The sequence below is a fragment of the Crinia signifera genome, chromosome 19 (genome assembly GCF_055691185.1).
Source record: "Crinia signifera chromosome 19, ASM5569118v1, whole genome shotgun sequence".
NCBI classification, from domain to species: Eukaryota; Metazoa; Chordata; class Amphibia; order Anura; family Myobatrachidae; genus Crinia; species Crinia signifera.
The window spans coordinates 108,280,156-108,304,418 of record NC_139226.1 but is presented as its reverse complement, the minus strand read 5'-3'; the positions used below and the strand labels follow the sequence as shown (position 1 = coordinate 108,304,418).

Below are 24,263 nucleotides of genomic sequence, written 5' to 3'. Positions count from 1 at the left end.
ACTTATCAATCTGTGCTTCTGGGTGCCCATGTGGCCTCAAACAGACCTACCCCAATATATGCGAGAAATTGAACTTCAGGCCACAGTTCTCAGTGGTATGTACAAATCTTCCATGGCTGAATGTGTCAGTGCTGTGTCTCAGCATCTCTTCACCTGGTTTTACCTGTTTGCTGGGTATCCCTTACACTACCTGCTCTCAGGTCTGCCCCACACGCTACTGACAAAGGGATCGTTTCCCCTTAGGAGCGCCTCTCGGAGCAGACACCCACCCTCCTGTCTCCTCGCATCACTAGCATAGGGACACCTGAACCGGTCACATCTCCCATCCTGTACATTGTAAGATCTCGTTTGGGCCCTGTCTCTCTTTCTGTGTACCCCAATGATTTTATGACACAGAGCCAGCATATTCCATTGCTCTTTGCAATTTAATAAATGATCCAGCAGCAATATGGAACATGCTAGCGTTATATAAATAAATAGTTCTATTAATCATCCTTCTGTCCCATTGGACACTTTCTGGAAGGACATATACTGCAGCTAGCTGTAGACTGCTCCCATTCTTCTCTTCGCTGCCCTCATAGGGGTAACTTTACTAAGATGTGAGTTCTATTAACGATGGGATTTGCAACCAATCAGAATCTACTTCTTATTAATTTAGCACCTTCTAGAATAATAGATAGAATCTAATTGGTTGCCCATAGCAACATCCTATTTGCAACAGAACTCCTATCTTAGTAAATAAACCCGACAGATGGATGATTTACTTTATACAATGGCCAGTATTCAATGCTCCGGCGAGCGTAGGGGCAGCGTATGCTGTAACGTTTTCGCCTGCGCTCGCCGCGCTTCTCCAGTCCTTTAGATTCGCTGCCTGCCCCGCCGGTCAGTGTATTCAATGCCTCATGGGCTCCCTGCCCATGATGGCAAAAATACCAATACGGCGACACAGCGTCGGAAGGCAGGCAGGTGGAAGACAGGCAGAAGGGGGACAGGGCGGCCGCTGTGGAGGGACGGAGGGCTGCTGCACACATGTAGCAACTGCAGTGAAGGCCAGGTGACCCTGCGTGTAGTGTGCACTGAGCTGGTCCCGCTCTGTGCATATGTAATGAGCGGGACCCAGCGCAGTGATTATTTAATGAGCGGGTCCCCGCCCCCCCCGCATATTTAATGAAAAAAAAAAAAAACTAAAAATCTAAATATATTTATGTCAAGTAATAAAAATAGCAAGATCCTTCAAACAATAAATAAACTGATTTTTAAACAACAAAAAAATGAATAGAAAACATTTATTTTAAAAGTACACATTACAGTTAACTAAAAAAGATGTCGAAAGCAGAATAAGAAATTACAGTTAACTAAAAAAGATGTCGAAAGCAGAATAAGAACTTCACCAAAAAATACAGTGAACATAGTTCTCCAGTTTGGCATTGAATACACTTTCGGAGAACTGTGCTGATTTTCCCATTGAAAACCAAGAGCGAATAGCCGCGACTATGAAACGGAGAACTGGCCGGCATTCACTGGTCGCTTTCGGCAAACAGTGATCATTGAATATGGCGAATATCATTTTCGGAGAAAAAATTCACAGTTTCGCTGAAAAACAGCCAAGTTCACCGAAAAAAGCAGTGAATCAAGAGCATTGAAATACTGCCCAATGTTGCCATGTTGAAATACTGCCCAATTTTGTAAGGTAAGACACTTACCGGGGGATTCGCCATTGATGTGTTGGATCAGAAGAGCAGTGTGTGGATCATTTCAGTCCAGTTAGCAGCTGTTTTCCAGACAATACTTGTCTGATTCCCTGGGAACTGTATCTCCACTCAGATATCCCGTTTTCAGTGTATCTCTTCTTATTGTCCCGTGTAATGCACCTTATTATATCACACGAGTTAATGATAGTTCCTCTTTGCCGTTTTGACCCTTCGATCTAGGTTGATACCTCTAATGAAAGTAATACCTCAGCTACAGTGTGTATCAGGTAACAGAACTATTCTTCCCAGGTACCGCTCAAGCTTATATACTCTACTTAAAAGTAAAGTATATGTTCTATTTTGCGCTCGGCTAAAACCAGACCTCTTGTCTGTAACCCCGTCCTCTGTCCTGGACACAAATTGTTCTCTTCTGTTTCTCAGGTACTGCCTATCTCCTTGTCTGTCCCAAACAGCATCCCTGTTCTCCTCCCTCTCAGGTAATTGCGTTCCTGTCCTCACCCCCTCCCAAACTCACTAAACCTGTCATACCTGCCTCTGCTATTATCCAACGCCTGTAACCGCTCCACTGCTCTTATGTCCTTACGTTTGGCTGTGTGTGGCATCTCTGCAGTGGCAGAACACAGGGAGATTGTGTAATACCTATGTCTTTTTCCAACACCTCTTGATAATACCAGGGAGTGTAGCCAGTGATGGGCCTATAATGAGGCAGCTGTATCAGGCAGCGGATTCTTGGAGGAACACCTTCTCAGGATTAATTTAGAATACAGAATTCCTAGTGCCAAAGTACAAATGAGTGATGCTGACCTTGTTTCTTTCTTTTTTTTTTTATTATTAAAGAGAACACCACTCATATGCTGTACAAATGATCACGGTAGTTTTAGAAGGGATGAAAAAGGTAAGAGGCATGTCACTGCCTAAGCAGAAGGGTATGAGGTCAAGTTAGAATTACAGCTCCCTGAATATGACGTATGACAAGCTGGATATGACCTATGACGAGCTGTATATGAGGGGCTGAATATGTTGTATGATGAGCTGGATATGATATATGGTATCCAGCTCGCCATACGTCTTTTTCTGCAAGTCATACGTCATATCCAGCTTGTCATATGTCATATCCAGCTCGTCATACGTCACATTCAGGGAGCCATAATTTTGACTTGAATGGCCATTCATAGAAGAGCTGAATATGATGTATGATGAGCTGGATATGACATATGGTATCCAGCTTGTCATACGTCATATTTAGCTCATCATATGTCATATCCAGCACGTCATACGTCATATCCAGCCTGTCATACGTCATATTCATGGAGCCGAAATTTTTACTTGACTGGCACCTCAAAGAAGAGCTAGACATACAGATGGACAATGACATAGTGATAGATTACTGTATCAAACTACTGTAAAACCCAAGTAGCACCAAATGGGTGTTATTCAGAACTGTTCAGCGATGTGCGACAACTTCAGTGTTCCTATGTGCGACACCTTCAGTGTTCCTATAAAAAGAAACCTTTATGCAACACCGATGTGCAACACCTTCAGTGTTCCTATATAAAGAAACCTTTACACACGTAATCTCACTTATCCCCATGTGAGTTTGGTACGAGACCCACCCTACTTCTTCACTCCTCATATTCGTTACACTTATAGAAATTGTGGAAACTTACACTTTGCTTTTTATCTTTATTTTAAAAACACATTGATCACCATTGGACACTTCATTTACATCACGGAGTCAAGCGACATCAATATTATTCCTTTTTCGCAAGTTCTACAAATAAGGTACTCCAGTGATCCTCCATCAATATTAATTAATTAATAATTTTGCGCCTTTGGACTTTCTGTTTTTCTCTTTTTGTTTAGAAAAAGGTGATTAGGAGTAGGTGCTGGGGAGTGGTATGGAGGACATTGATGAGAAGGCTGCTGCATCTGCATCTGGCAAGACCAGGTCAAGCCAGAATGTTTGTTTTTCATATCAAGAAAACTGCGCCCTGGTTCATTTCATGGTGCATTTACCCAAACCTGCTAGGTGCCCAGGCGTACAGTACCCTTGCTTCCCAGAAGCAAGCCATGTGGAAAACCGTCCTGGCTGCTGTCAGCTCCTGCCTTCTGGACCTCAGGAACGTGAAGAAGAGGTGCGGCAACATCAAAAGCATCCCGAAGGCCAAGATAGCTGAGGAGCACCATGAGAGTTGCGGGGCAGGAGGAGGACAAGCTGCACCAGTCCACTACAGAGAGTTTGAGGAGATGTTGAAGTAGATGATTTTTCTGGAGGTGCTCCCAGAAGTGCATGTAGTGGACATGAGTCATGAAACGTCCAGCGTCTCCACCCTGTTCTGGTGTGCAAATGTAAAAATGTTCCATCTTAACTTTAACAATCTATGTTGTGTTCTATGTGCGGCTTTGAACACATCAACCACTTGTTTTGTGTTGGAAAGGCCATTTGTACATTATATAAAGATACAGTTTGACTGTATAATGCATAATGAAAAAATGTGTTTTTAGAGAATACTGTAATACAGTACCTTTGCCTTATGACTAATAATTTTTTTTTTTTCACCACAGTGGCTTGGCCTGGGTGTGTGGCTCCCCTTCAGAGGTGGCGGCAAGACACAGACACAGAGGAAGATGGTAAGTGTGGTTTCAAAAACACACACACATATACATATATTAATATATTAAGGCTTGCAACCATAGCATTTATAAACTTGGACCCAAACACATACAGTAAGTGATATTTTTGCCTGCATCCTACTTTAAACTGAACTGCCAAGTAGTTTTTAAAATTAAAAGTGCCCCATTAAATAGATTTAATTATACACACTGATGGGGGTTTTTTTTGTAGTCTTTTTTTTTTTAAATTTGTCAGTTCGTATTATTTTTAAAGCACCTGCATAGGTAGGCGTTCCAAATTAGTGTTAGTTGCATGTATTCTGCAATACAGGTGTTTTAAATGTTACTATCCTTTGCAGGTCCATCTCATGTGCTGCAATTAGCGCCCCCCCCCCCCCCCCCCTCATCCTCGTCATAAGTGCCTCCAGGCCTGCTGCTAGCATGGCTGGTGGTCTCTTTATTGGGGGAAGAGGAGGATGACATCATCATCATCATCCTCACTCCTGTGGAGCCTACCCCCCATGTGCCACTGTAATGGCAGCCACAACCTCCACCACTCGCCAGACAGGACACTGTTACCACTCTGGATAAACTGGCCTTGTGCCTACACCATTTTCAGGAGCAACAGGTGGATTTTTTTGACCAACGTTTTTGACCAATTTCGTTCATTTGGGCTATTCTGTACAAAATTGGTCAAAATATCTTTAAGTTCGTTTGCGACGAATGACGAATGATGATGTGCATACCCGCCAACTGCGCATGCATCTCTATTTGAATATCTTTAAAAAATAGCCTATAAACTGTAGCTAGATCTTTCGTCTTTCAGCTGTCGTCAATATCTTTCGTCAACATCTTTCGTCCAGGACACTGGGTTCAAGGGAAAGGTCTTTCAACGAAATTGGTAAAAATTTGTGCCGTGTTTATGCACCTTTAGTGTGAACAATTGAATTCATATGGCTTATTATGTAATGTTCATTTATATGTACAACTGTATCCTGCTACATCTTTGCTGCAGTCAGGCTAAGCAGATGCAAGATGCATCTTCTTATACATTTTTCCTATCAGATGTATAGTATTCACAATGGGATGCACATGTGATTCTGCTGTTCAAAATTATATACAGCATGCCTATCTTCTGTATGTAATTACAACTGTGGGCCGTATTCAATGCGGCAGGCGAGGGGGTTAAACAGCAAGGATCACCAAAAACAAGCAACCCTCGCCGTTTAACCCCCGTGCAGGCTACTCACCAAATTCTATGTTCCGGGGGGACCCTCGCTGTCAGATGACGGCGAGGATTCCCCCAAACAGCGAGGTTTGCTTCTAATGCAGGGAGCCTCGCTGTTTTAGCGGCTGCACGCGCCGTTTCCACATCTCTGCAAAAATCCAATGACCTTAAAACGGCATACAGATGGAGCGGCTGTGGTCTTTGCAGGGGATGGCGAAGAATCGCCAGCCGCCATCCCCCGCCAGCCGCCATCTGATCTGCGAAAGGGGACGCGCGCGCACGAGATGCGCACGCGTCCCCTTCTGACGGCGCTTCCCACGGGTCCCCGCCGGCTAGCAATGCCTTATAGAACTCACCCAATCAGTGATAGAACTGATAGAACTCACCCAGTCTGACTTTCAAACTCGGTTCCCGTTATTTCAGCTTTACTTTTTAGTGAAAGCTCTCATTCAGAACCCGAAAGCATCCGACTTTTAGTAAACTTCGAAAAAAAAAAAAATGTATGCAGAAAGATCGGACATTTCACAAAATCGGACATCGGAAAAACATCGGGTTTGCTGTGCCACCGTTGTAGGGAAACCATCTGGTTCTCCCCCACCGATGGCGAAATTATTCGACATCGGCCATAAACCATCAATGATTTTGAATCATCGATGGTCGATGGCCATCCCTACTCCCAACGCAACCTGGCCAAAAATGTATCGAAAGCACAACAGAGTCCGAAAAACTGAAAAGCTTCTTGTACACGAAATAGAATTTGAAATATTTTTTATATTTGCACCAGTGATTAAATAAATGATTGAGTGATTTGTGGAAATGAGAAAAATAGGATCAATATTTAGTCGTCCCATGCAATGACATCTGGGGTACATCTGTACTAGCGGTGGTGGCTTAGAGGCTCTGAAAGTGCTCTGCTTCTGACAATGTAAGATTTTGAATAAATTCATTATGTACAGAAATAGTAATAAGCTATGAATCATAAATACTTTGGGGTTAATGTATCAAGCAGCGAAAAGGGCAGATAAGTCGATCATTTAAAAAAGTTCCCCCTACCAACCAATCAGGTCCTACCTATCATTTTAACCAATGTACTTGATCAATGCTAACTCATATCTGATTGTGAGATAAAATGTAATTGCCAGGAAGAATTACAAGTGACATTTACATTTCTTCCAGAATGCTGAACAAATTTTTAAGAAAACAAAGAAGTTGCCTCCAATTAGGGTGTGTTCAGGTGCAAATCACATGGGTGGAAGAACAAATGTTCATACCAAGAATTTCTTGTGTTGATGCTCTATAACACATTATGATGTCACAGCCAGGGTTGCCGACTTATCGAGGGACCGCAGGATGTGGCGTGAAAGTTGCAGGGCTGGATGTGGAGCTCACCAAATGAGCTTTGAGTGGGGGTGTGGCCATTGCGATCACATCATCGTAGCCACGGCCCAAATGCAATTGTGGTATTACGGGCATTATGCAGTGGGGGTGGGGCATGATGAGGCAATCATGCAGGCATTGGGAGATCAGCACACCAGCCCTGTGGCTTAATCGTCCATCTCCAAGCTTCTCTAATTGCTACCTGCAAATCAGGACAGTAGAGAGACTGGCTAGGCCCAATAATTTCTTAGGGGGTGTGCCTAATTATGGTAGGCGTGGCCATGCACTCCTCAAATCAAATACAGAAAAAAATAGTACTTTAAGCACCTCCCTAGCCACACTGCAGCCCACCACACAGCAGCATGTGCTGGGTTAAGAAGCGCTGCAGCAGCAGTTCCTGCTAAGTAATAGGAGCGCCACTGGGCCCGTCCCTCAGGGTAATTAGTACCCCCCTCCCCTTTGTTCTCTGCACTACTGTCTGCAATACCACATACACTTCCTAGAGACCTTCCAGTGCCATCCTTCCAGATACAGCCCAGTCAGAACCTCAGTGTCATCACTCCAGTTCTAGACTGTTTAGCACTATGATCCCACTACAGTAATGAGCGGTTCCAGTCCAATGTTATGGTCACCACCAGCTCCAGACCGGTATTACAGTTACTATTGGTTCCAGTCCAGTATTACAGTCACCATTGTCTCCAGTCCGATATGACCGCCATCATTGGTTCCAGCTTGATATTACATGACCATCAGTTCCAGTCTATTAGTGCAGTCAGCATCAGTTCCAGTCTGAAATTATAGTCACCATTGGTTCAAGTCTAATATCATAGTAATCAACAGTAACTAAACACTAGCAATAACCCACGTGACCCAGGAGGTCAGGACCGCCCCATTGGGTACAGCAAAACCCAAATCCCCTTGTGATGTTACATGGAGTAGACCCGTAGTGGGGTAAGACTCGGTTCCCCTTGCTCTGGGTCTATTAAACTACTTGTGCTAGCGCTACTTGTAACTTTTATTAGAAGGAACTACATTAAACCTCCTAGCTTGCAGCACTGCTCCAGCCACAGGCGGCTCTGATGCAGACCTGGAGACATCCACATATGAAATCCCGACAGCACTAAATTACCACTAGGACTGGTCATAATGTGAGATGAACTCTGGACCTAGTCAATGCTTGACAGTGCTAGTTTCATCTTTTTGCTGTAATTGTTGTTTGGTGGAAGTAATCAGAGGCGTAACTCGGGGGCAGATTTATTAAGCTTGGAGAAGAGATAAACTGGATATAAAGCAGAGAAAAGGTAAAAGGAGATAAAGCACCAGCCAATCAGCTCCCAACTGTCTTTTTCAAACACAGCTGATTGGCTGGTGCTTTATCTCCTTTTACCTTTTCTCCGCTTTATCTCCAGTTTATGTCTTCTCCATGCTTAATAAATCTGCCCCTCTGTGAGGCAATGGAGTCATCTGCCACCGGGCTCATGATCCCAAGGGGCACCTCTCCTCCCCTGCGACTTTGAATCAGTTAATTGAAAGCGGTCAATTTCACTTCTTAGTCTGACTACCCCTCCTAGCCGGACCTTAGACATCACACTTTTTTTTTTTTAAACATAATTTTTGCAACTGTCATAATCTATATTAGAACTAGGGTGGCCAATCCCGGGATCGGGATCGGCGGGATCCCGGGATTTGGCCCCCAAAACGCCGGGATTTCAATCCCGGGATTGGAATTTCCAATCCCGGGATTTCGGGATTAAACTGCGCATGCGCAGTTTAATGCCGGGCAGCGTCTGAGCACTCAGACGCTGCCCGGCTTCTCCCAATCCCCGCAGTGCGCAGCGTGACGAGGTCACGCTGCGAGGTCACGCTGCGCAGGGCACAGCCGCACGTCCACGGCTGCCCGCCCGCCCGTCCAGCGCTCCCGGCCACCTGCCCGCCCACCCACCCAGCGCTGACGGCCGGCAGCACTCACGGCCGGCCACCCGCCCGCTCACCCACCCAGCGCTCACGGGGACCCAGCGGCAGCGGTCCCTGCCACCCACCCGCCCACCCAGCGGTACCTGCCAAAGGTACCTGCCACCCACCCACCCACCCAGCGGTACCTGCCAAAGGTACCTGCCACCCACCCGCCCACCTAGCGGTCCCTGCCACACACCCGCCCTCCCACCCAGCGCTCCCTGCCACCCACCCGCCCTCCCAACCAGCGGTCCCTGCCACCCACCCGCCCTCCCACCCAGCGGTCCCTGCCACCCACCCGCCCAGCGCTTGGGCGGCCAGGGTGTTTTTTATTAGGGAAGCCAATCCCGGGATCCCGGGAATCCCGGGATTGAGCATTTTTCAATCCCGAATCCCGGGATTGAAAAAATGCCCCGGGATTGGCATCCCTAATTAGAACCCATGGCCTGCTCCACTAGAAGAAGATACTTTACAGATTAAGCATTTGATCCTGCAAACAAACCATGCAAATTCTAGCTACAGTATATAGCTGTTCCCAATAGTAATGGTTTTGAACTATCAATTATTCATACTGTAGTCAGAACCTGTTTCCTGTGCAGTAGCAAATACTGCACAGTAAGATGTCTGCCTCCAGTGAGACACGTCACAAGTTCTAATCCATGATATGACTGCTAAACAATGTACTTGTTTATATTAAATGATAACGATAACAAGAGTTATAGAAATAATTTCTGAATTATTCTATTATATACTTATATATAAACATATACAAAGTGGAGGGTGTGTGTGTGTTTGGGGGAGCACCAATATTTATCTTGCCTCCTGGCAACTAGGAGGAACTTACGCCGCTGGAGGGAATGTTTGTTCTAGTGTGTTTTGGCAGTAGTCTCTGTGCTTGTGCAGGTGAAGGTAGCGCATTTCTTGGTGTATTTCTGCAGGCACCATAGACGTCAGTGCTTTTATGAGATCACTTCTCTAGATGTTCTGCCATGCAGACTTCTCTTTCCGCTAAGCTGCTGGCTTGTGGGTAGAATGGACTGCTAGCAATTTGAGAAAAATCCCACTTCTAAAGTACGAGCACAGTGAAGCACTCACACATCACTGGCTTACCCTCGGCTACGCAGTCCAGAAAGATTTCATGCATACCCAGCACTTCAGCACTAGGGATTGCCGGATGGGGTGTTTCCACTTAGGGCCCAAAATGTTAACACAGCTCGGTGACACGGCTTCGGTAAAGAGGTGAAGCAGAAAGATCTGCGTGCCACTATTGTACATTTACCCCTATGTTCTAAGCTTCAGAGAGACATACAGTTGATGACGATAAAGTACCTGCCTTCCTGCCAATCAAACTGTGGCTACTCTGCGACATTTATGTGTCCAATATTGTTTCCTATTTGAGCCCCTGCACATGCACAGTCGTTTGTTAATCACTTGATTTGTGAATTCCCTGGTTAGCAATCCAATGGTGAATTACTGTAGGCCCACGGAGAGGTATGCCCTGGTGGAGATATATAGATATATTGCTGTACACACAGTATGTACACACAGCATGGTACTGGGGAGAGTCTATAGGGGGAATTTAAGACCTGGAGGCAGGGCAGCCATCAGAGGGGGTGGGCACTGCGGGGACACCAGTCCCGGGCCCAGACAGAAAGGGGGCCCAGGACTGGAGTTTATAAAGTATAATTTGCATACCCTCCAACATTTGAGAGGCAGAAATCGGTACACATTTAGGAAGGGGGCGTGGCCACAGGTAATGTGGGCGTGGTCACGGGTAAAGCGGGTGTGGCCCCACCCACTTTCTGAATGTGTACTGGGCAGTTTTTCCCCCCATATTATTCTTGTGGCCCGAGACAGTGGTAACACAGTGGCCCTGGGCATAAGGCACCCCGGCCCAGCACCTGATGCAGCTAATGTCACATGGTGGCTTGGTGGACTGCTGGCATATTAAATAAGTATATTTAATATACTTATTTAAAAAATAAGTATATTACATATGCTGATTTAATATGCCAGCAGCCCACCAGAAGCCACCATGTGACATGAGCTGCACTGCAGACAAACAACATGCTGCCGGATACTTAGAGACACTCTGTGCTGGAGTGATAATGTCGTGCAGCCTACAGTACACCTACTTCAATGCTGCAGACTCTGGAGGATGATGTGCTTGTGTTTGGCAGACCAGGAGGACGGTGACCGGCCGTGTCTTCCTGGAGAGATCCCCCCTCATGCGCGCCCAGGTTCGCCACTGTACCCCTCTCTGGCATCAGAGATTTGCGCCCTCATCTTTCCTCTGAGTGCGCAGGGTGCAGTGCTGGCGGCACGTGACGTCGCAATGTCATGCAATGCACGCCGCCCGCAATGCACTCATGGAACCGGAGGGGAAGAGGGGAGCCGGCGCACCACAGCAGGGCAGCAAGCAACTGGGCCCAGTGCTGAGTGTAGGAGGAGGAGGAATTGACTTTTCAACGGCGCACTAAAAAAAAAACGGTACATTCGGTACAAACTGATTTTGCCGGTACAGACTGTTAAAAAACGGTACTGTACCAGCAAAATCGGTACAGTTGGAGGGTATGTAATTTGTTATAAACAAAGTTCACATTTCCCTTAAAGCAATGTAGAGGTTGTGTAGTGCTGCCAGTGTGTATGATTTATCTATCAAAATAAGGACAAATATGTTGTTCTTCCAACTCTCGGGAAGATGTAAGGTTTGAACTAGTGTTTTCATTTCCAAGCCGGTGCCTGCAGGTTAGTCTACAGTAAATATTCCGCAATTGTTTATACACAGCACCAGGACATTTATCACATGGGAGATCTGATCCCGTACATTGTGACACTCTACAAAAATAAACATAAAGCTTCAATAAATCCATTATGTTTCTGCCTTCAGAAGTCCAGGTAGGTTTTAATTGGCCACCTCTTGTCTATTCTTAGTATTCATGTTATTATTACCAGCTGCCTGAGCCATGTGTCTATAACCTGTGAGACAGCTGCGTGATTCACAACCTCACCCAAAGCTGTAAGACAGCAACAAGGGGTACAATACCTGGGACTGATAGCTAGATCGTAATGAGCAGAAATGCTAACTCAATTCTCTTTATATAGATTATTGGCAGATTATATCTTTATATAGATTCAATTACTCCAAAGGCTGAACTGAGGGACAGACAGGATAAATCTAGTTCTACTCTGGAACCAACAATAAAGCGAGATCAACCACTCCTACGGATTTGTCCTCTTACGTTGTTGCTTCGCAGCCCGCTGTAGCATGCAAATGTCAGTAAACATGCATGACGTAGTACACAGAGCGGATTAAGGCCTCACGGGGCCCCAGGCAAGATACCGGTCTGGGGCCTTCCTCCCTCCAACAATCCTTATTTTTGCATTGCAGCCGGTATGGTTAGAGTAAGTCAGGGTTGCCAACCCTCCCGGAATGGGCGGGAGGATCCTGAAAATCGGGTCCCCCTCCCGGCCCCCCGGAAAGGTGGGCCACCCTCCCGGATTCTGGCAGACCCCCTTCCGCTCCTAATGTACCTGGTTGTAGAAGCTTTAAAATAACGCGATTCGCGGCTTTTTGGCGGAAGGGGGCGGGGCTAAACATGCTAATCGTGCATATTTAGCCCCACCCCTCACCGGAGACCCGCATATTGCGGGATTTGCATTACGGGGGGCAGGGACTGATGATTTCTCCATCAGGCCCTGCCCCCAGAAGTGATGCTGACAGTCGGCAACCCTGGAGTAAGTTGGCGTGTGCACAGTCTACCGATAAATGCTCAGCTGTGAGGACATCAGCACAGTCAGGCTCTTGGTCTTTTTGGAGTAGGCTTAATGTCCGTGTCACATGGAAAGTAAACTGACTGCCCACATACAGTGGATGAAACCATTTTGTCTGTCCAAACATTTTTTTATCCTATCAAAGAACATCAAAGGGACTTTCAGAATGTGGGAAGGTCAATGATGTCATAACATCACATGGTAGTCACCCAATGCTCCTTGGGGATTGTTTTGGAAAGCCAGGATATCTTTATGGGGCAATTCTATGGAATCGTGGCTGCAAATGCCAAGTAAAAGGGGCGGGACAGCCATCACCAGGAAGAATAGCACAGACCAGAGCTTTAACACTGCACTCTGCATGTCTGGAGGAGGGGTTAAAGTGTGGGGGAGACGGGGTGGAACTAAGTTCCACCACCTCTGTTGGTAAGATTGGTTCAACCTTCACCTTGGCCCTGCAAGTAAGTCTACCAGGAAAACATTATAGTTTGCAGGGGGTACTAAAAACTCTCCCACTGGCCATGGCTCTGCTTAAAGGAGGGGAGGGATTAGGTGGAAGAAGGAAATAAGTTCCACCACCTCTCCATGACAGCCTTAAGCCCTGGTCTGGAGCATCTGAAGAACAGACCAGCGGTGCTGCTACAGCGATTCTGGCTGCAGGTGTCATTTCTCACTGAAAGCCAGATGCAGGGACCGTGGGAGAGTGTTTGTGACTCCCACAGGGGTGGCACTACATACACCCCCGAGTTGCTCCCTCCTTATTTAAAGAATGTCCACCTTTCTTCATACCACCATCCTTAAGGCTTGGTCTCACCTTCCCGCTGATGTTTTGGCTGCTCACAATGGCTGTAAAGTGCATTAATACCATAATGAGTGGTTTCTTATGGACTCCTTTCCACCATAACATCCTAAGGGTTTGCTGTGTTTAGAAGATGGTTGTTTTTATAAAGGCTTGTCTCGTTGACAGAATGTCACCAGCAGGATAAAAGGGAAGCGCTGGTGTTACATCAAACTGTGACGATGGATGGAGCCTCTTTGTCTTGGTAATATGACTTCCCCAATATTATTGAAAAATGGGGTGTCCAAAGAAGGACAGAGGAAGAACAAAACTAGGTTTTTGGGGCACTCTTTTTTATAAATGTGGTGAAAGAATGTTAAATGGTTGAATTAATAATTAACCTTTATTGGGGTTCACTTAAAATGTGTGGGCGTCAAAAATAAAACATTAGAAATAAATATAATTTACAATAATGTATCACAATATATATCATAACACAATTTTGTTATGATGTATATTGTGATGCATTATCGTAAATTATATTTATTTCCAATGTTTTATTTTTGACGCCCACACATTTTAAGTGAACCCCAATAAAGGTTAATTATTAATTCAACCATTTAACATTTTTTCACCACATTTATAAAAAAGAGTGCCCCAAAAACCTAGTTTTGTTCTTCCTCTGTCCTTCTTTGGACACCCCATTTTTCAATCAGCTTTATTGCTGAACTCTTGGGAGCACCACCAACCCAGCACCACTGACTACAATAGTCATCACTGGTCGTATGTTGGTATATCTATCAATACCCAATAATTCTTTATAATCTATTTTTCATCATTTTTTTCGCTTGTGACGATCCACCCCAACCCTTCCCCAATATTATCACAGTGGAAAGAACTCAGAAAGCCCTGAAACTAGCTGTTGTATAAATAAATATTTTTGTTTTTTTTCAGGGGGTGCAGTCAGGGCCTGCAAAAGAAATCTTGCTGTCTGGTACATTGATATCTCCTGAACCTGCCTCCCTTGTTTAACCGATTTTTCGGTACTTCCTCATCTTTGCGGCGACCGCTTACGCTACGGAACTTACATAGCATCATCATCTCTTCGCGGGCTCGCTTCGCTCGCCACAACTTTACTAAAGGTAATAGATGGTGGCGTGGACACAGGAGGGGACCCAGGGTGGTAGCACAGAAAATCCTTACGTAGCGGTTAGGTAGCGGCTAATGTAACTCACATAGCGGTGGCTGCAAAGATGAGGAAGTACAGATTTTTCTTATATTGCATAGGGAATGTGTTTTTTATTAATACAAAAAAAAATCATATTTAATAGTCATTATGCAATGTAACCGCACTACTGCTCAGCACAGGGGACAATAATAGCTCTTGTGTTTTGTAATTATATTTATATTGCATAGTGAATATGTAATAATCTGTGGGAAGTGGTTTATCAATAATATCTGCGTGATCATAAATGAGACCGATTGAGTGGATACCTCCCATCTTTTAAAAGCTCAAGATCGGGCTCTGCTCTCCTAAAAAGGAGTGTGGCCTCTGTAAAAGGGTGTGGCAATATACACTCCTGTTTTTTGGCACTATGGGGGGAGTCTCTGTGATTGGATGCTGTGGACATGCACAAAGAGCAGCCAGTGACAAGGAGGTCTCCAAACCTTCCCACCAACCATGGGACACTGCTCCCCGCAGGTGGGACAGTCCCCAAAATAGTATTTTTGTTTAAATTATTATTATTATTATTATCCTTTATTTGGGTGTTATGTGAAGGACACTTCCACACTGTCACTTTTACCAATGCACCGTACTCCAGGCTCCAGGTTCCAGTCCACACTACCTGGTTTTGTCCTGCAGGCCTGCTCCATGTAGGTGGATAGACCATTGCCACTGCAGTGATGGACAATGAAGGGCAGTGCGTGTGCTATTTGTATTAGTATTAGTATGGGTAGCCAGACAGCTGACCAGGCCCAAGGGGGTTACGGGAAGGGTTTTTCAGTAACGTACTTTTCAGGAATACACACAAGCGGGTGATGGCCAGCTTCTTTATAAACCATTGCTAGGCATTGCACGGCCATAGCAATGCTTACAGCTCCTGAGCCCCTCAGAATCTTGAGGCTCCTCACAAGGTCGCTATAATCATAATGTTGACACCACAATGTTAAATGCAACATGTCAACATTCTCAGAATGTTGACAGGTAAAACGCTGGATATTGTTAAGGTTCAGCTGTAGGGGGGGTTAGGCTTAGGCTGTGGTGGGGGGGTTAGGGTTAGGCATTAGTAGGGTTAGGGGTAGGCTTTGGGGGCAGGTAAGGGTTAGGCTGTAGGGGGAGGTTAGGTTAGGTTGTGGGGGAGGTTAAGGTTAGCCTGTGGGGTTAGTTAGGTTAGACTAATGGGGAAGGTTAGGGTTAGGCTGTAGGGAGAGGTTAGGGTTAGACTGTAGGAGGATGTTAGGGTTAGGCTGTGGGAGGAGGTTAGGGTTAGACTATAGGAGGGGGTTAGGGTTAGGCTGTGAGTGGAGGTTAGGCTGTAGGGAGAGGTTAGAGGTAGGCTGTGGGGGGAGGTTAGGGATAGGCTGTGGGGGAGGTTAGGGTTAGGCTGTAGGGAGATGTTAGGGTTAGGCTGTGGGCGGAGGTTAGGGTTAGGCTGTGGGGGAGGTTAGGGTTAGGCTGTAGGGAAAGGTTAGGGTTAGGCTGTGGGGGAAGGTTAGGCTTAGGCTGTAGGAAGAAATTAGGGTTAGGCTGTGGGGGGAGGTTAGGGATAGGCTGTGGGGGGATGTTAGGGTTAGGCTGTAGGGAGAGGTTTAGGGTTAGGTTGTGGGGGGAGGTTAGGGTTAGACAGTAGGGGGAGTTTAGGATTGAGCTGTAAGGGGAGGTTTGGGTTAGGGCTGCTGAGTATAGTTTAGGCCATGAGGGGAGGTTAGGGTTAGGCTGTGCTGGGAAGTTAAGGTCAGGATATGGGGGGAGGTTAGGGTTAGGCACTAGAGTAAAGGTTAGGGGATAGGAGTAGGGATAGTGGAGAAATAGAGATATGCCGGATGATTGGAGGTGTAAACCGGAAGTGATGGTTATATGAACGTTGGGACCCATAAGTCACTCTGTCATCTTTTCATCATCACTGTATACATGATGAATGTCAAAATTATGGCCATGTCAACATTACAGTATTACAGTATGTCAACATAATGAATGGTAATATTATGACTGTCCTACTTAACCCAGATTACAGGGGTTGGCAAACTTTTTGCTATCAGTTTTCCCAGCTAAAATCTAGTTAATCATAGTGTGCACATCTATCATATTTTAATCATATTTTAAAATAAAAAATACTTTGTCAAACATGTCAAATCATACAACAATACATTGGGGAATAGCAGTGTGATACTGTAAGCTCATTAGGATTGTTTGCTATCTATAACTAAATAAAAAAAATAACTTTTTTAACTGTGAATTATTGAGACCAAAATTTAAGCCTCAGACACATATTGGCCCTTATTCTGGTTCACTCGCAAAGGCAAATTCCTTCTTAAATGGATAAAACCATGTGCACTGCAGAGGGACAGATGTAACATGTGCATAAATATTTAGATTTGGGTGAGTTATTTTGTGTCTGTGCAGGGAAAATACTGGCTGCTTTATTTTTACACTGCATTTATTTTTGAAGCAAAACCCCACCCAAATCTAATTCTTTCTGCGCAAGTTACATCTGCCCCACCTGCAGTGCACATGGTTTTGTCCATTTGAGAAGGAATTTGCCTTTGCGAGTGAACCAGAATAACCCCCATTGATCCTAGTAAATCTTGCATACCAAGTAAAACTGTTCCACGTGCTGCCTTTGCCACTATTGTATTCCCTACTGTAGAAGCCTGGGGCATGTCAGAGTTGTAGTTCTGGATGTTACCTGACAATTCTTCCACCTGTGAGCCATTACCCAGCCCTCATGCAGCCTACATTGGCCCAACAGCATGACATCACTTGTTTTTTTTGTGCAAGTAGAAATCAGCGAAGGAAAGAAACACGTAACTGTACCGTCCATTTCCTATTACTAATTTGTTTTTACCAACCCTCCCCTTTAGTGAAAGAAGGAATAGCTACTGAATGACATCTGACAGTATGAATCTTATTTCTTGTTTGTTATTGTTTCCTCCTATCCATTGAGGATGTGAACAGGTTAAACTTTACTTCTCATTTGTTCAGGGATTTGGCAACCAGCTTGTAAACCCAAACTGGTGGTGTCATGATCTAGATGCTTCCTTACTCACAGGATGAGATAGGACAGGGTGTGTCCAGAGATCTGCAGAATTTCTACTAATCTGTTGGTAGCCTGGGGACACCTCACGTTCTAAGAATTTAAAAAATGGACCAAAGGTTCTTCCTAAAGTTTCTTTCATGAAGCTGGTTTTCCAGCGAAACGCGTCAAGTGCACCTCACTATCCAGTCGCTGCCATTTGGACTATTGACATGCTCTACAATTGGACCACATTATGGAATTGACAATAGCAGCATTATACCAATATACCCGGACAAGACCTCAGGACCTATAAAGAGGTGAATACAACAGCACTGAGCGATCCACCTCCACTCAAGGGACATCCACTCTCCAACATGAGTTTTTCCTCCAAAGTGGGATATTTTACCAGTTAGTCTTGAACCTGCTGAGAAGGCACTGTACACCTCTCCTAATAGTATTGTGTCCTATAAACGAGGTTACCATAGGAATGGGAATTTTTTATGCTGCTTATTGGTTCATGCACCTTATAAGAGAGACCCACCACCATTTTCATTATTCGTTTATTTAAAGTGTCCATATGGATTCAGTATGAAATCCCGGCGGTCGGGATCCCGGCGTTCAAAATCCCGACGCCGCAATCCCGACCGCCGAAATCACGAGAAGGAAGGGACGTGGATCGCCCCCCCTTGCGTGCTCGCTGCGCTTGCCACGCAGCGGGCCCGGTGACTCGCTACACTTGGCACGTTAATTTATTCTCCCTCCAGGGGTGTCGTGGACACCCTCGGAGGGAGAAAGTGTCAGGATTTCGGCGGTCGGGATTTCGGCGGTCGGAATTCCAGTGTCGGGATTCTGAAAGCCGGGATCCCGACCGCCGGGATTTAAACTGCATCCCGTCCATATGAATGATATGTTCTATATGTTTTTGGAATAAATGTTTACAATTAATTCATACCTTGAATGCTTTTAATTCTATCTTGAAAAGTAGCGCTGTGTGTTTTATATTTTTCTGTTCTTGAATTGAAGTTTATATTTAATTTTGAAGTTTATATTTCCAAAATGTCTCTTCCAAGGTCTCTCTTTCCACCTTTAAAGTATCAGGACTGGTTTGGAGTGTTGGTCATGGCAGGTAATAAAAATAAATAAAAACAATCATTTATAGATTATTGTAAGCTGTCCATTTGGTTCTCATTCCAGCATCTTGATTTATGGACTCTAGACCTCCTTGTGGCAGGCATTGGCAGCAGGTGAAGGGCGTGCTAACCTACACACTGACATTAAATGAAAATTGTGATTATGGAGACCAGAAGTGCCCAGAGGCTGGATCTGGATTCAACCATAACAAATGTCAGGGGAAAATGACTAAGAAGGCCGATAACGTCCGATCCCGTGTAAGAACGGGTACGACTGGGATTACGGCTGAAAAATACGAATGGAGAATACAGCAAATTTACAAAACTGCCGTATTCTCTAGATTCATGTTTTTATATGTACGAAATACGAAAGTCATTCGTATTTGGCTGCCGGTAAATTTGTATTTGGCTGCCGAATTTACCGGCAGCCACATACAGATAACCCACCAGTATCAAACAGATCAGTCAGATCCATGCAAGGCTTCTCTGTGTAAAAGAAATATACTGTAGGAAAAATCAATAATAAAAAAACGGAATGCGGCCCTTCCCTGGTTATAACCAGACCTAGGCTCATTGAGCCGGTTTTGGTTGCAGAAATACAGGGGGAGAAAAAAGCTGGGATCCCCCTGTAATTCTGTGATTCCCAAAGTATGGGGGGAAAAAGGTGTAGGGGTCCCCCGTTTTTTTGGAAACCAGCACAGGGCTCAAACAGTCAGCAGTGTCATGCCACAGCCATGGAACACTTTTCGGCCAAAATATGATCAACCTGGCTGGGGCATAATCTGCAATGCATTACTGGGTAAAAAAATCCCAGGAGGCACTGCAGTGGGGTCAGAGGAGCATGTGCTAAACTCTGATTGTAGGATTGTCCATCACATGCTCCACTGACCTCTGGAGATGATTGGCAGGAGCACAATATGCGACCCCAGACTCCCCAGCCGGCACTCAGCTTCCCCTGCAGCCTCTAGCAGCGAGCACGGAAAAGGGGTGATAACAAGTTATCAGTAGTGGTGCAGGTGTCAGGAGATGCTGTGTCAAGCTGCAGTAAATGTGTTAGGGTTGTCACACCCATATAAGAAAATAAACAAAAGCAAAAGGGTGGAAACTGCACTAATTAACTGGAATAATAAGTGGAGTTTAAATATAGGCGGTGCCAATCATGTAAGCATTAAAAAATATAATACAGAACAACATGTAAAAATAAATGAATAAAAAATTAAAAAAGGAAACATTAAAAAGCTAGGCATGTGCCTTTAGAGAGCCACTTATAGAACCAGTCCATACGGTACCCGAACGGCTGTTCACATCAAGCCAGGGAGTGCTATCGAGTGAACCCTCAATTGCTACCGGGACCTACAAAGTGGAGACATTCATTTTTCTTCCCTTGTGGGCTGGAGCACATCATCTGCTTCCAATATGATTTACACACCATCTTACACCCACGAGGCATTATAGCAAAGGATCTGGCTTCTTAGCAGACTCTTAATACGGTATCGTATGGACTGGTTCTATAAGTGGCTCTCTAAATTTTGTATTAATTTATTTTTACATGTTGTTCTGTATTACCATTTATTAAATATGTTTTTTTAATTACTTATTGGCACCTAAACTCCACTTATTATTCCAGTTAATTACAGCAGTTTACACTCTTTTGCTTTTGTTTATTTTCTAGCAGCGAGCACCCTGCAGGCACCAGTCAGAGCCAGAAGCTCCTCCCTCATTGCTTCCCCTGCACACAGGCCAGTGGCATTAGACAGGGACAGAGTTTATAAAGAGCAGTGGAGGAACAGGGCGTGGGCTACAGCCAGAGAAAGATAACTTGCTACCCTCCTGGAGCATAGATGCCTACCCTCCTGCATTCTGCAGGAGACTCCCTAAAATAGCATCAATCTCCCACTCTCCCTCATTAGTCCAGCAATCACCTACTCTAGCCCACATTACACTGTTACATATTTGGGTGAAAAAAGAAATGAGAGCTAGATACATTTACATTGAATCATCAGCGCCATTTACCAGCACTTTACTAAGTATAGTAGCTCTTACTAACTGCTTTGGGGCTCATCTACATTTGGATATAAGACATTTAACAAGATTCCTCTCATATGTTGCATTACACACCTACGCCTCTAGGTGCCACGTTCACAATCTCTTTTTCCAATCTCTCCATATATGGAACCAGTGGCGTAACTACTGTAAGGCAGCCCCAGCAGCCGCTTGGGGGAACAAGCAGTAGCAGGGTCTGTGTGGGCGCCGGCACCACTCGACGCACTGCTGCCTGCCGCTGCCCACTCACGGAGCACTGGACACGAGTCAGCTGCAGCACGGGTGGGGCCATGGCAGAGATGAAAAATTCCCCCACTGATTCAATTGACTGTATATAGAGCCGGCTATTGGCTACTGTGTACAGGATGGGCGGGCGGATGGGCGTGCTAGGGTGGTCTGGGATGCGTCGGAGCCAAGCGAAGCAGCAGTGTCTGCTGGTCTCTCTTCCTCTCTCCTGCTTCAGTTTCTCTGTTATGCGTGTGACATCATCACGTCACAGGCTGGGGAAACATGCTGGAGAGGAGCCTGGAGGGGGGGCGGCACACACTTTTTGGCAGGGGGGAGCAAAATTTATAGTTATGCCACTGGTTAAAAGCAGCACCAGACAGCAGCACAGCACCACTGCATGGACTATAGCAGCACAGGACCATAGGACTGGACTGCACTAGACTGCACAAGACACAACAGGGGGCCACGGATATTTAAGCGGCCGTTGCCCCTGCCTCGTCCCCCGGCCTGAGGGAGCTGCTGCAGCATGCAAGCCCCTATCACTGCCAGGCATTACTGTTCCCATGGGACTTACTGCTAAACGGTGCTGCAGCCGGGCTGGCCGGACTCCCGGAGGCAGTGACTGACTGCATGCAGGTCAGGGGTGGCGGCAATGGTGCGGTGGTGCAGCCAGGCTAGCCGGACTCCTGGAGGCAGTGACTGATGGCATGCAGGTCAGGGGTGGTGGCAATAGCGCAGTGGTGCAGCCGGACTCCCGGAGACAGTGGCTGATATGCAGGTCGGGGGTGGCGGCAATGGCGGCGGTTGGTAGAGGAGCACGGACAATGACCTGCTGGGTAAGTTTACACTGTTTAGTAAATGATCATGGCTGCATTTTTATGGGCGGCTGTGTGTACTTGCCTGTATGCTGCTGTGTACGGGTATGTTTATTGCATTTGTGGGGAGGTTTAAGTATGTTGTGCGTTTTTGCTGTATGTACAGATGGAGCTAGTCCCATCCTGGCAGGGGATGGCGCTGGCGACGCCAGCCGCCATCCCCTGCCAGCGCCATATCGATGGCGAGAAGGGGACGTGCGCGCACGAGAGGCGCGCGCGTCCCCTTCCGACGGCGCTTCCATCCGCTCCCCCGGGTCCCCGACAGCGCTTCCATCCGCTCCCCCGGGTCCCCGGCTGCGTGTCGGCGGTATGGATGGATGTGTGTGTGCACCTGTAGTATGTATTTATATATTTAAACCACTGACTGTATGTTTGTTTGTGTGTGTGTCTCCTTTGTGTATGTGTGTGTTTGTAAGTATACTGTGTATATGTTTGTACAGTTGTATGAATATTTACAAACTACAGTAGGGGACATGCTGTGATTTCATGATTAAGTTCCCTTGGAGTTCTGATTTTGCTGAATATATGTGTGTGTATATGTAGAAATCCAGATGCCCGGCACAGCCTCCTTAGTCAATGCGTTCTGGGTGCCCGCACTAAAGATGCATACAGGATCCCAGTGTCGGTGCGGCACTCCAAGTATACTCGGTGACGGTAGGTAAAGTAGATATCTGTTTATTAGCAACGTTTCGATGCTACGCTGGCATCGTTATCAAGCAAAATATCACACAAGTAACAAACGAACATACCTTATATAAGCACCCTGTGTTTCAGCGCCGTGCATGCGGCGCAGGTCTATGACGTCAGCGGCATCCGCCGTCCTGACGTTCAGGCCTCTGATTGGTGGTGCACCCGTCACCATAACAACAAAGACAAACAAAATATTCAAATAAAACTGACGCCGTCAGCAGCAAGCATCACATAATGTTACACAGTCACAAGCAATAGTGTAACATATAATCGTTTAAACTCAAGAGAAAAGAAGCATAGATGAACATTAGTGACAGCATAGTCTAAACTTAAAGCAATGTAGAGATGCCCGTATATTCATTCAGACCCTGGGGAGCTACTGTCCCGAGTCTGATAATCCACCTGGCCTCGCACTTCAGTAACGCCGCTCCCCTGTCACCTCCCCTCAGTGTAAGGGGTACATGGTCAATCATTCTATATCTAATAGAAATGACACTATGTTTGTGCAGGGCAAAGTGGCGTGCGACAGGCTGGTCGCTAGATCCTGATGCCAGGGCTTTTTTTATAGCGGATCTGTGGGCTGCCATACGCTCCTTAAAGGCGCGCTCGGTTTTCCCGATATATGACAGCCCACAGGGACAGATGATTTGATAAACAGTGTGGGTGGCATTGCAGGATAAAGTATGACGGATGTGCAATATCTGTCCTGTCCTGGGGTGACAGAATGTGGAGCCAGGTATAAGAAATTGGCAAGTGACACATGGACAACGTACACAGCCCATTTTGCGTGTAGTACGGGAGAGTTTAACAGGGGCAGCATCTGACTTAACCAGTATGTCCTTTAGGTTCCTGGAGCGCTTGTAACTGGTCAAGAGCCTTGCATTTTGTATGCCCACATCTGGGTCAGTTTGAACCAGAGGCCAGTGTGTTTTGACAATTTGTTTGACATTTGGGCTCATCAGATTGTAGGTTGTGACCCAGGGTAGCAGTTCAGAAGATTCTGTGATCTGTGGTCGACTGGACAGCAGTTGATTACGGTCCAGGTGCATCACTTTATCTTTTGTAGCCAAGAGTTCATCAAGGGGATATCCTCTATTAATGAATCGCTGGATCATTTCGTCCATCTGGGTACTCGCAACCATGGTGTCAGACACAATCCGTCTAATACGCAACATTTGGGAGTGTGGAAGACTCCTCACAGATGCCCTGGGGTGGCAGCTGGAGTACAGCAGAGCATTATTTCTGTCAGTTGGTTTTGTGTAGACACATGTGTCTATCATTCCATTTAGGACAGTAATTTGCACATCTAGGAAGTGTATACGATTTTTGTCATGCGTATAAGTAAATTTTATGGGATGAACGGTGGAATTGTGGGCATCAATATATTCACACAATATCGTGGGGGACCCCCTCCAAAAGATCAGGAGGTCGTCGATGTAACGATGGTATTGTACGATATGTGTGGCAATAGACGGATTTGCGAACAGAAAATGTTCTTCAAATTCATACATGAAGACGTTGGCATATGAGGGAGCTACCGCCGCCCCCATAGCCACGCCCATGAGCTGTAAGTAGAACGCATTATTATACAAGAAAAAGTTCTTGGTTAGTATCAAGTTCATGAGCT

General features: G+C 45.8%; 1 protein-coding gene across 1 annotated transcript in view; it reads right to left on the bottom strand.

The window, feature by feature from the left end:
* TMPRSS13 (transmembrane serine protease 13) overlaps positions 1–1,833 on the bottom strand; it is a 53,174-nt gene extending 51,341 nt beyond the window's left edge. The window contains exon 1 of the mRNA XM_083161548.1: positions 1,704–1,833. Coding sequence (XP_083017674.1) covers positions 1,704–1,718 — 15 coding nt within the window. The 5' untranslated portion in view covers positions 1,719–1,833. The remainder of the gene's footprint in view (positions 1–1,703) is intronic.
* Between the last annotated feature and the right edge of the window lie 22,430 nt (positions 1,834–24,263).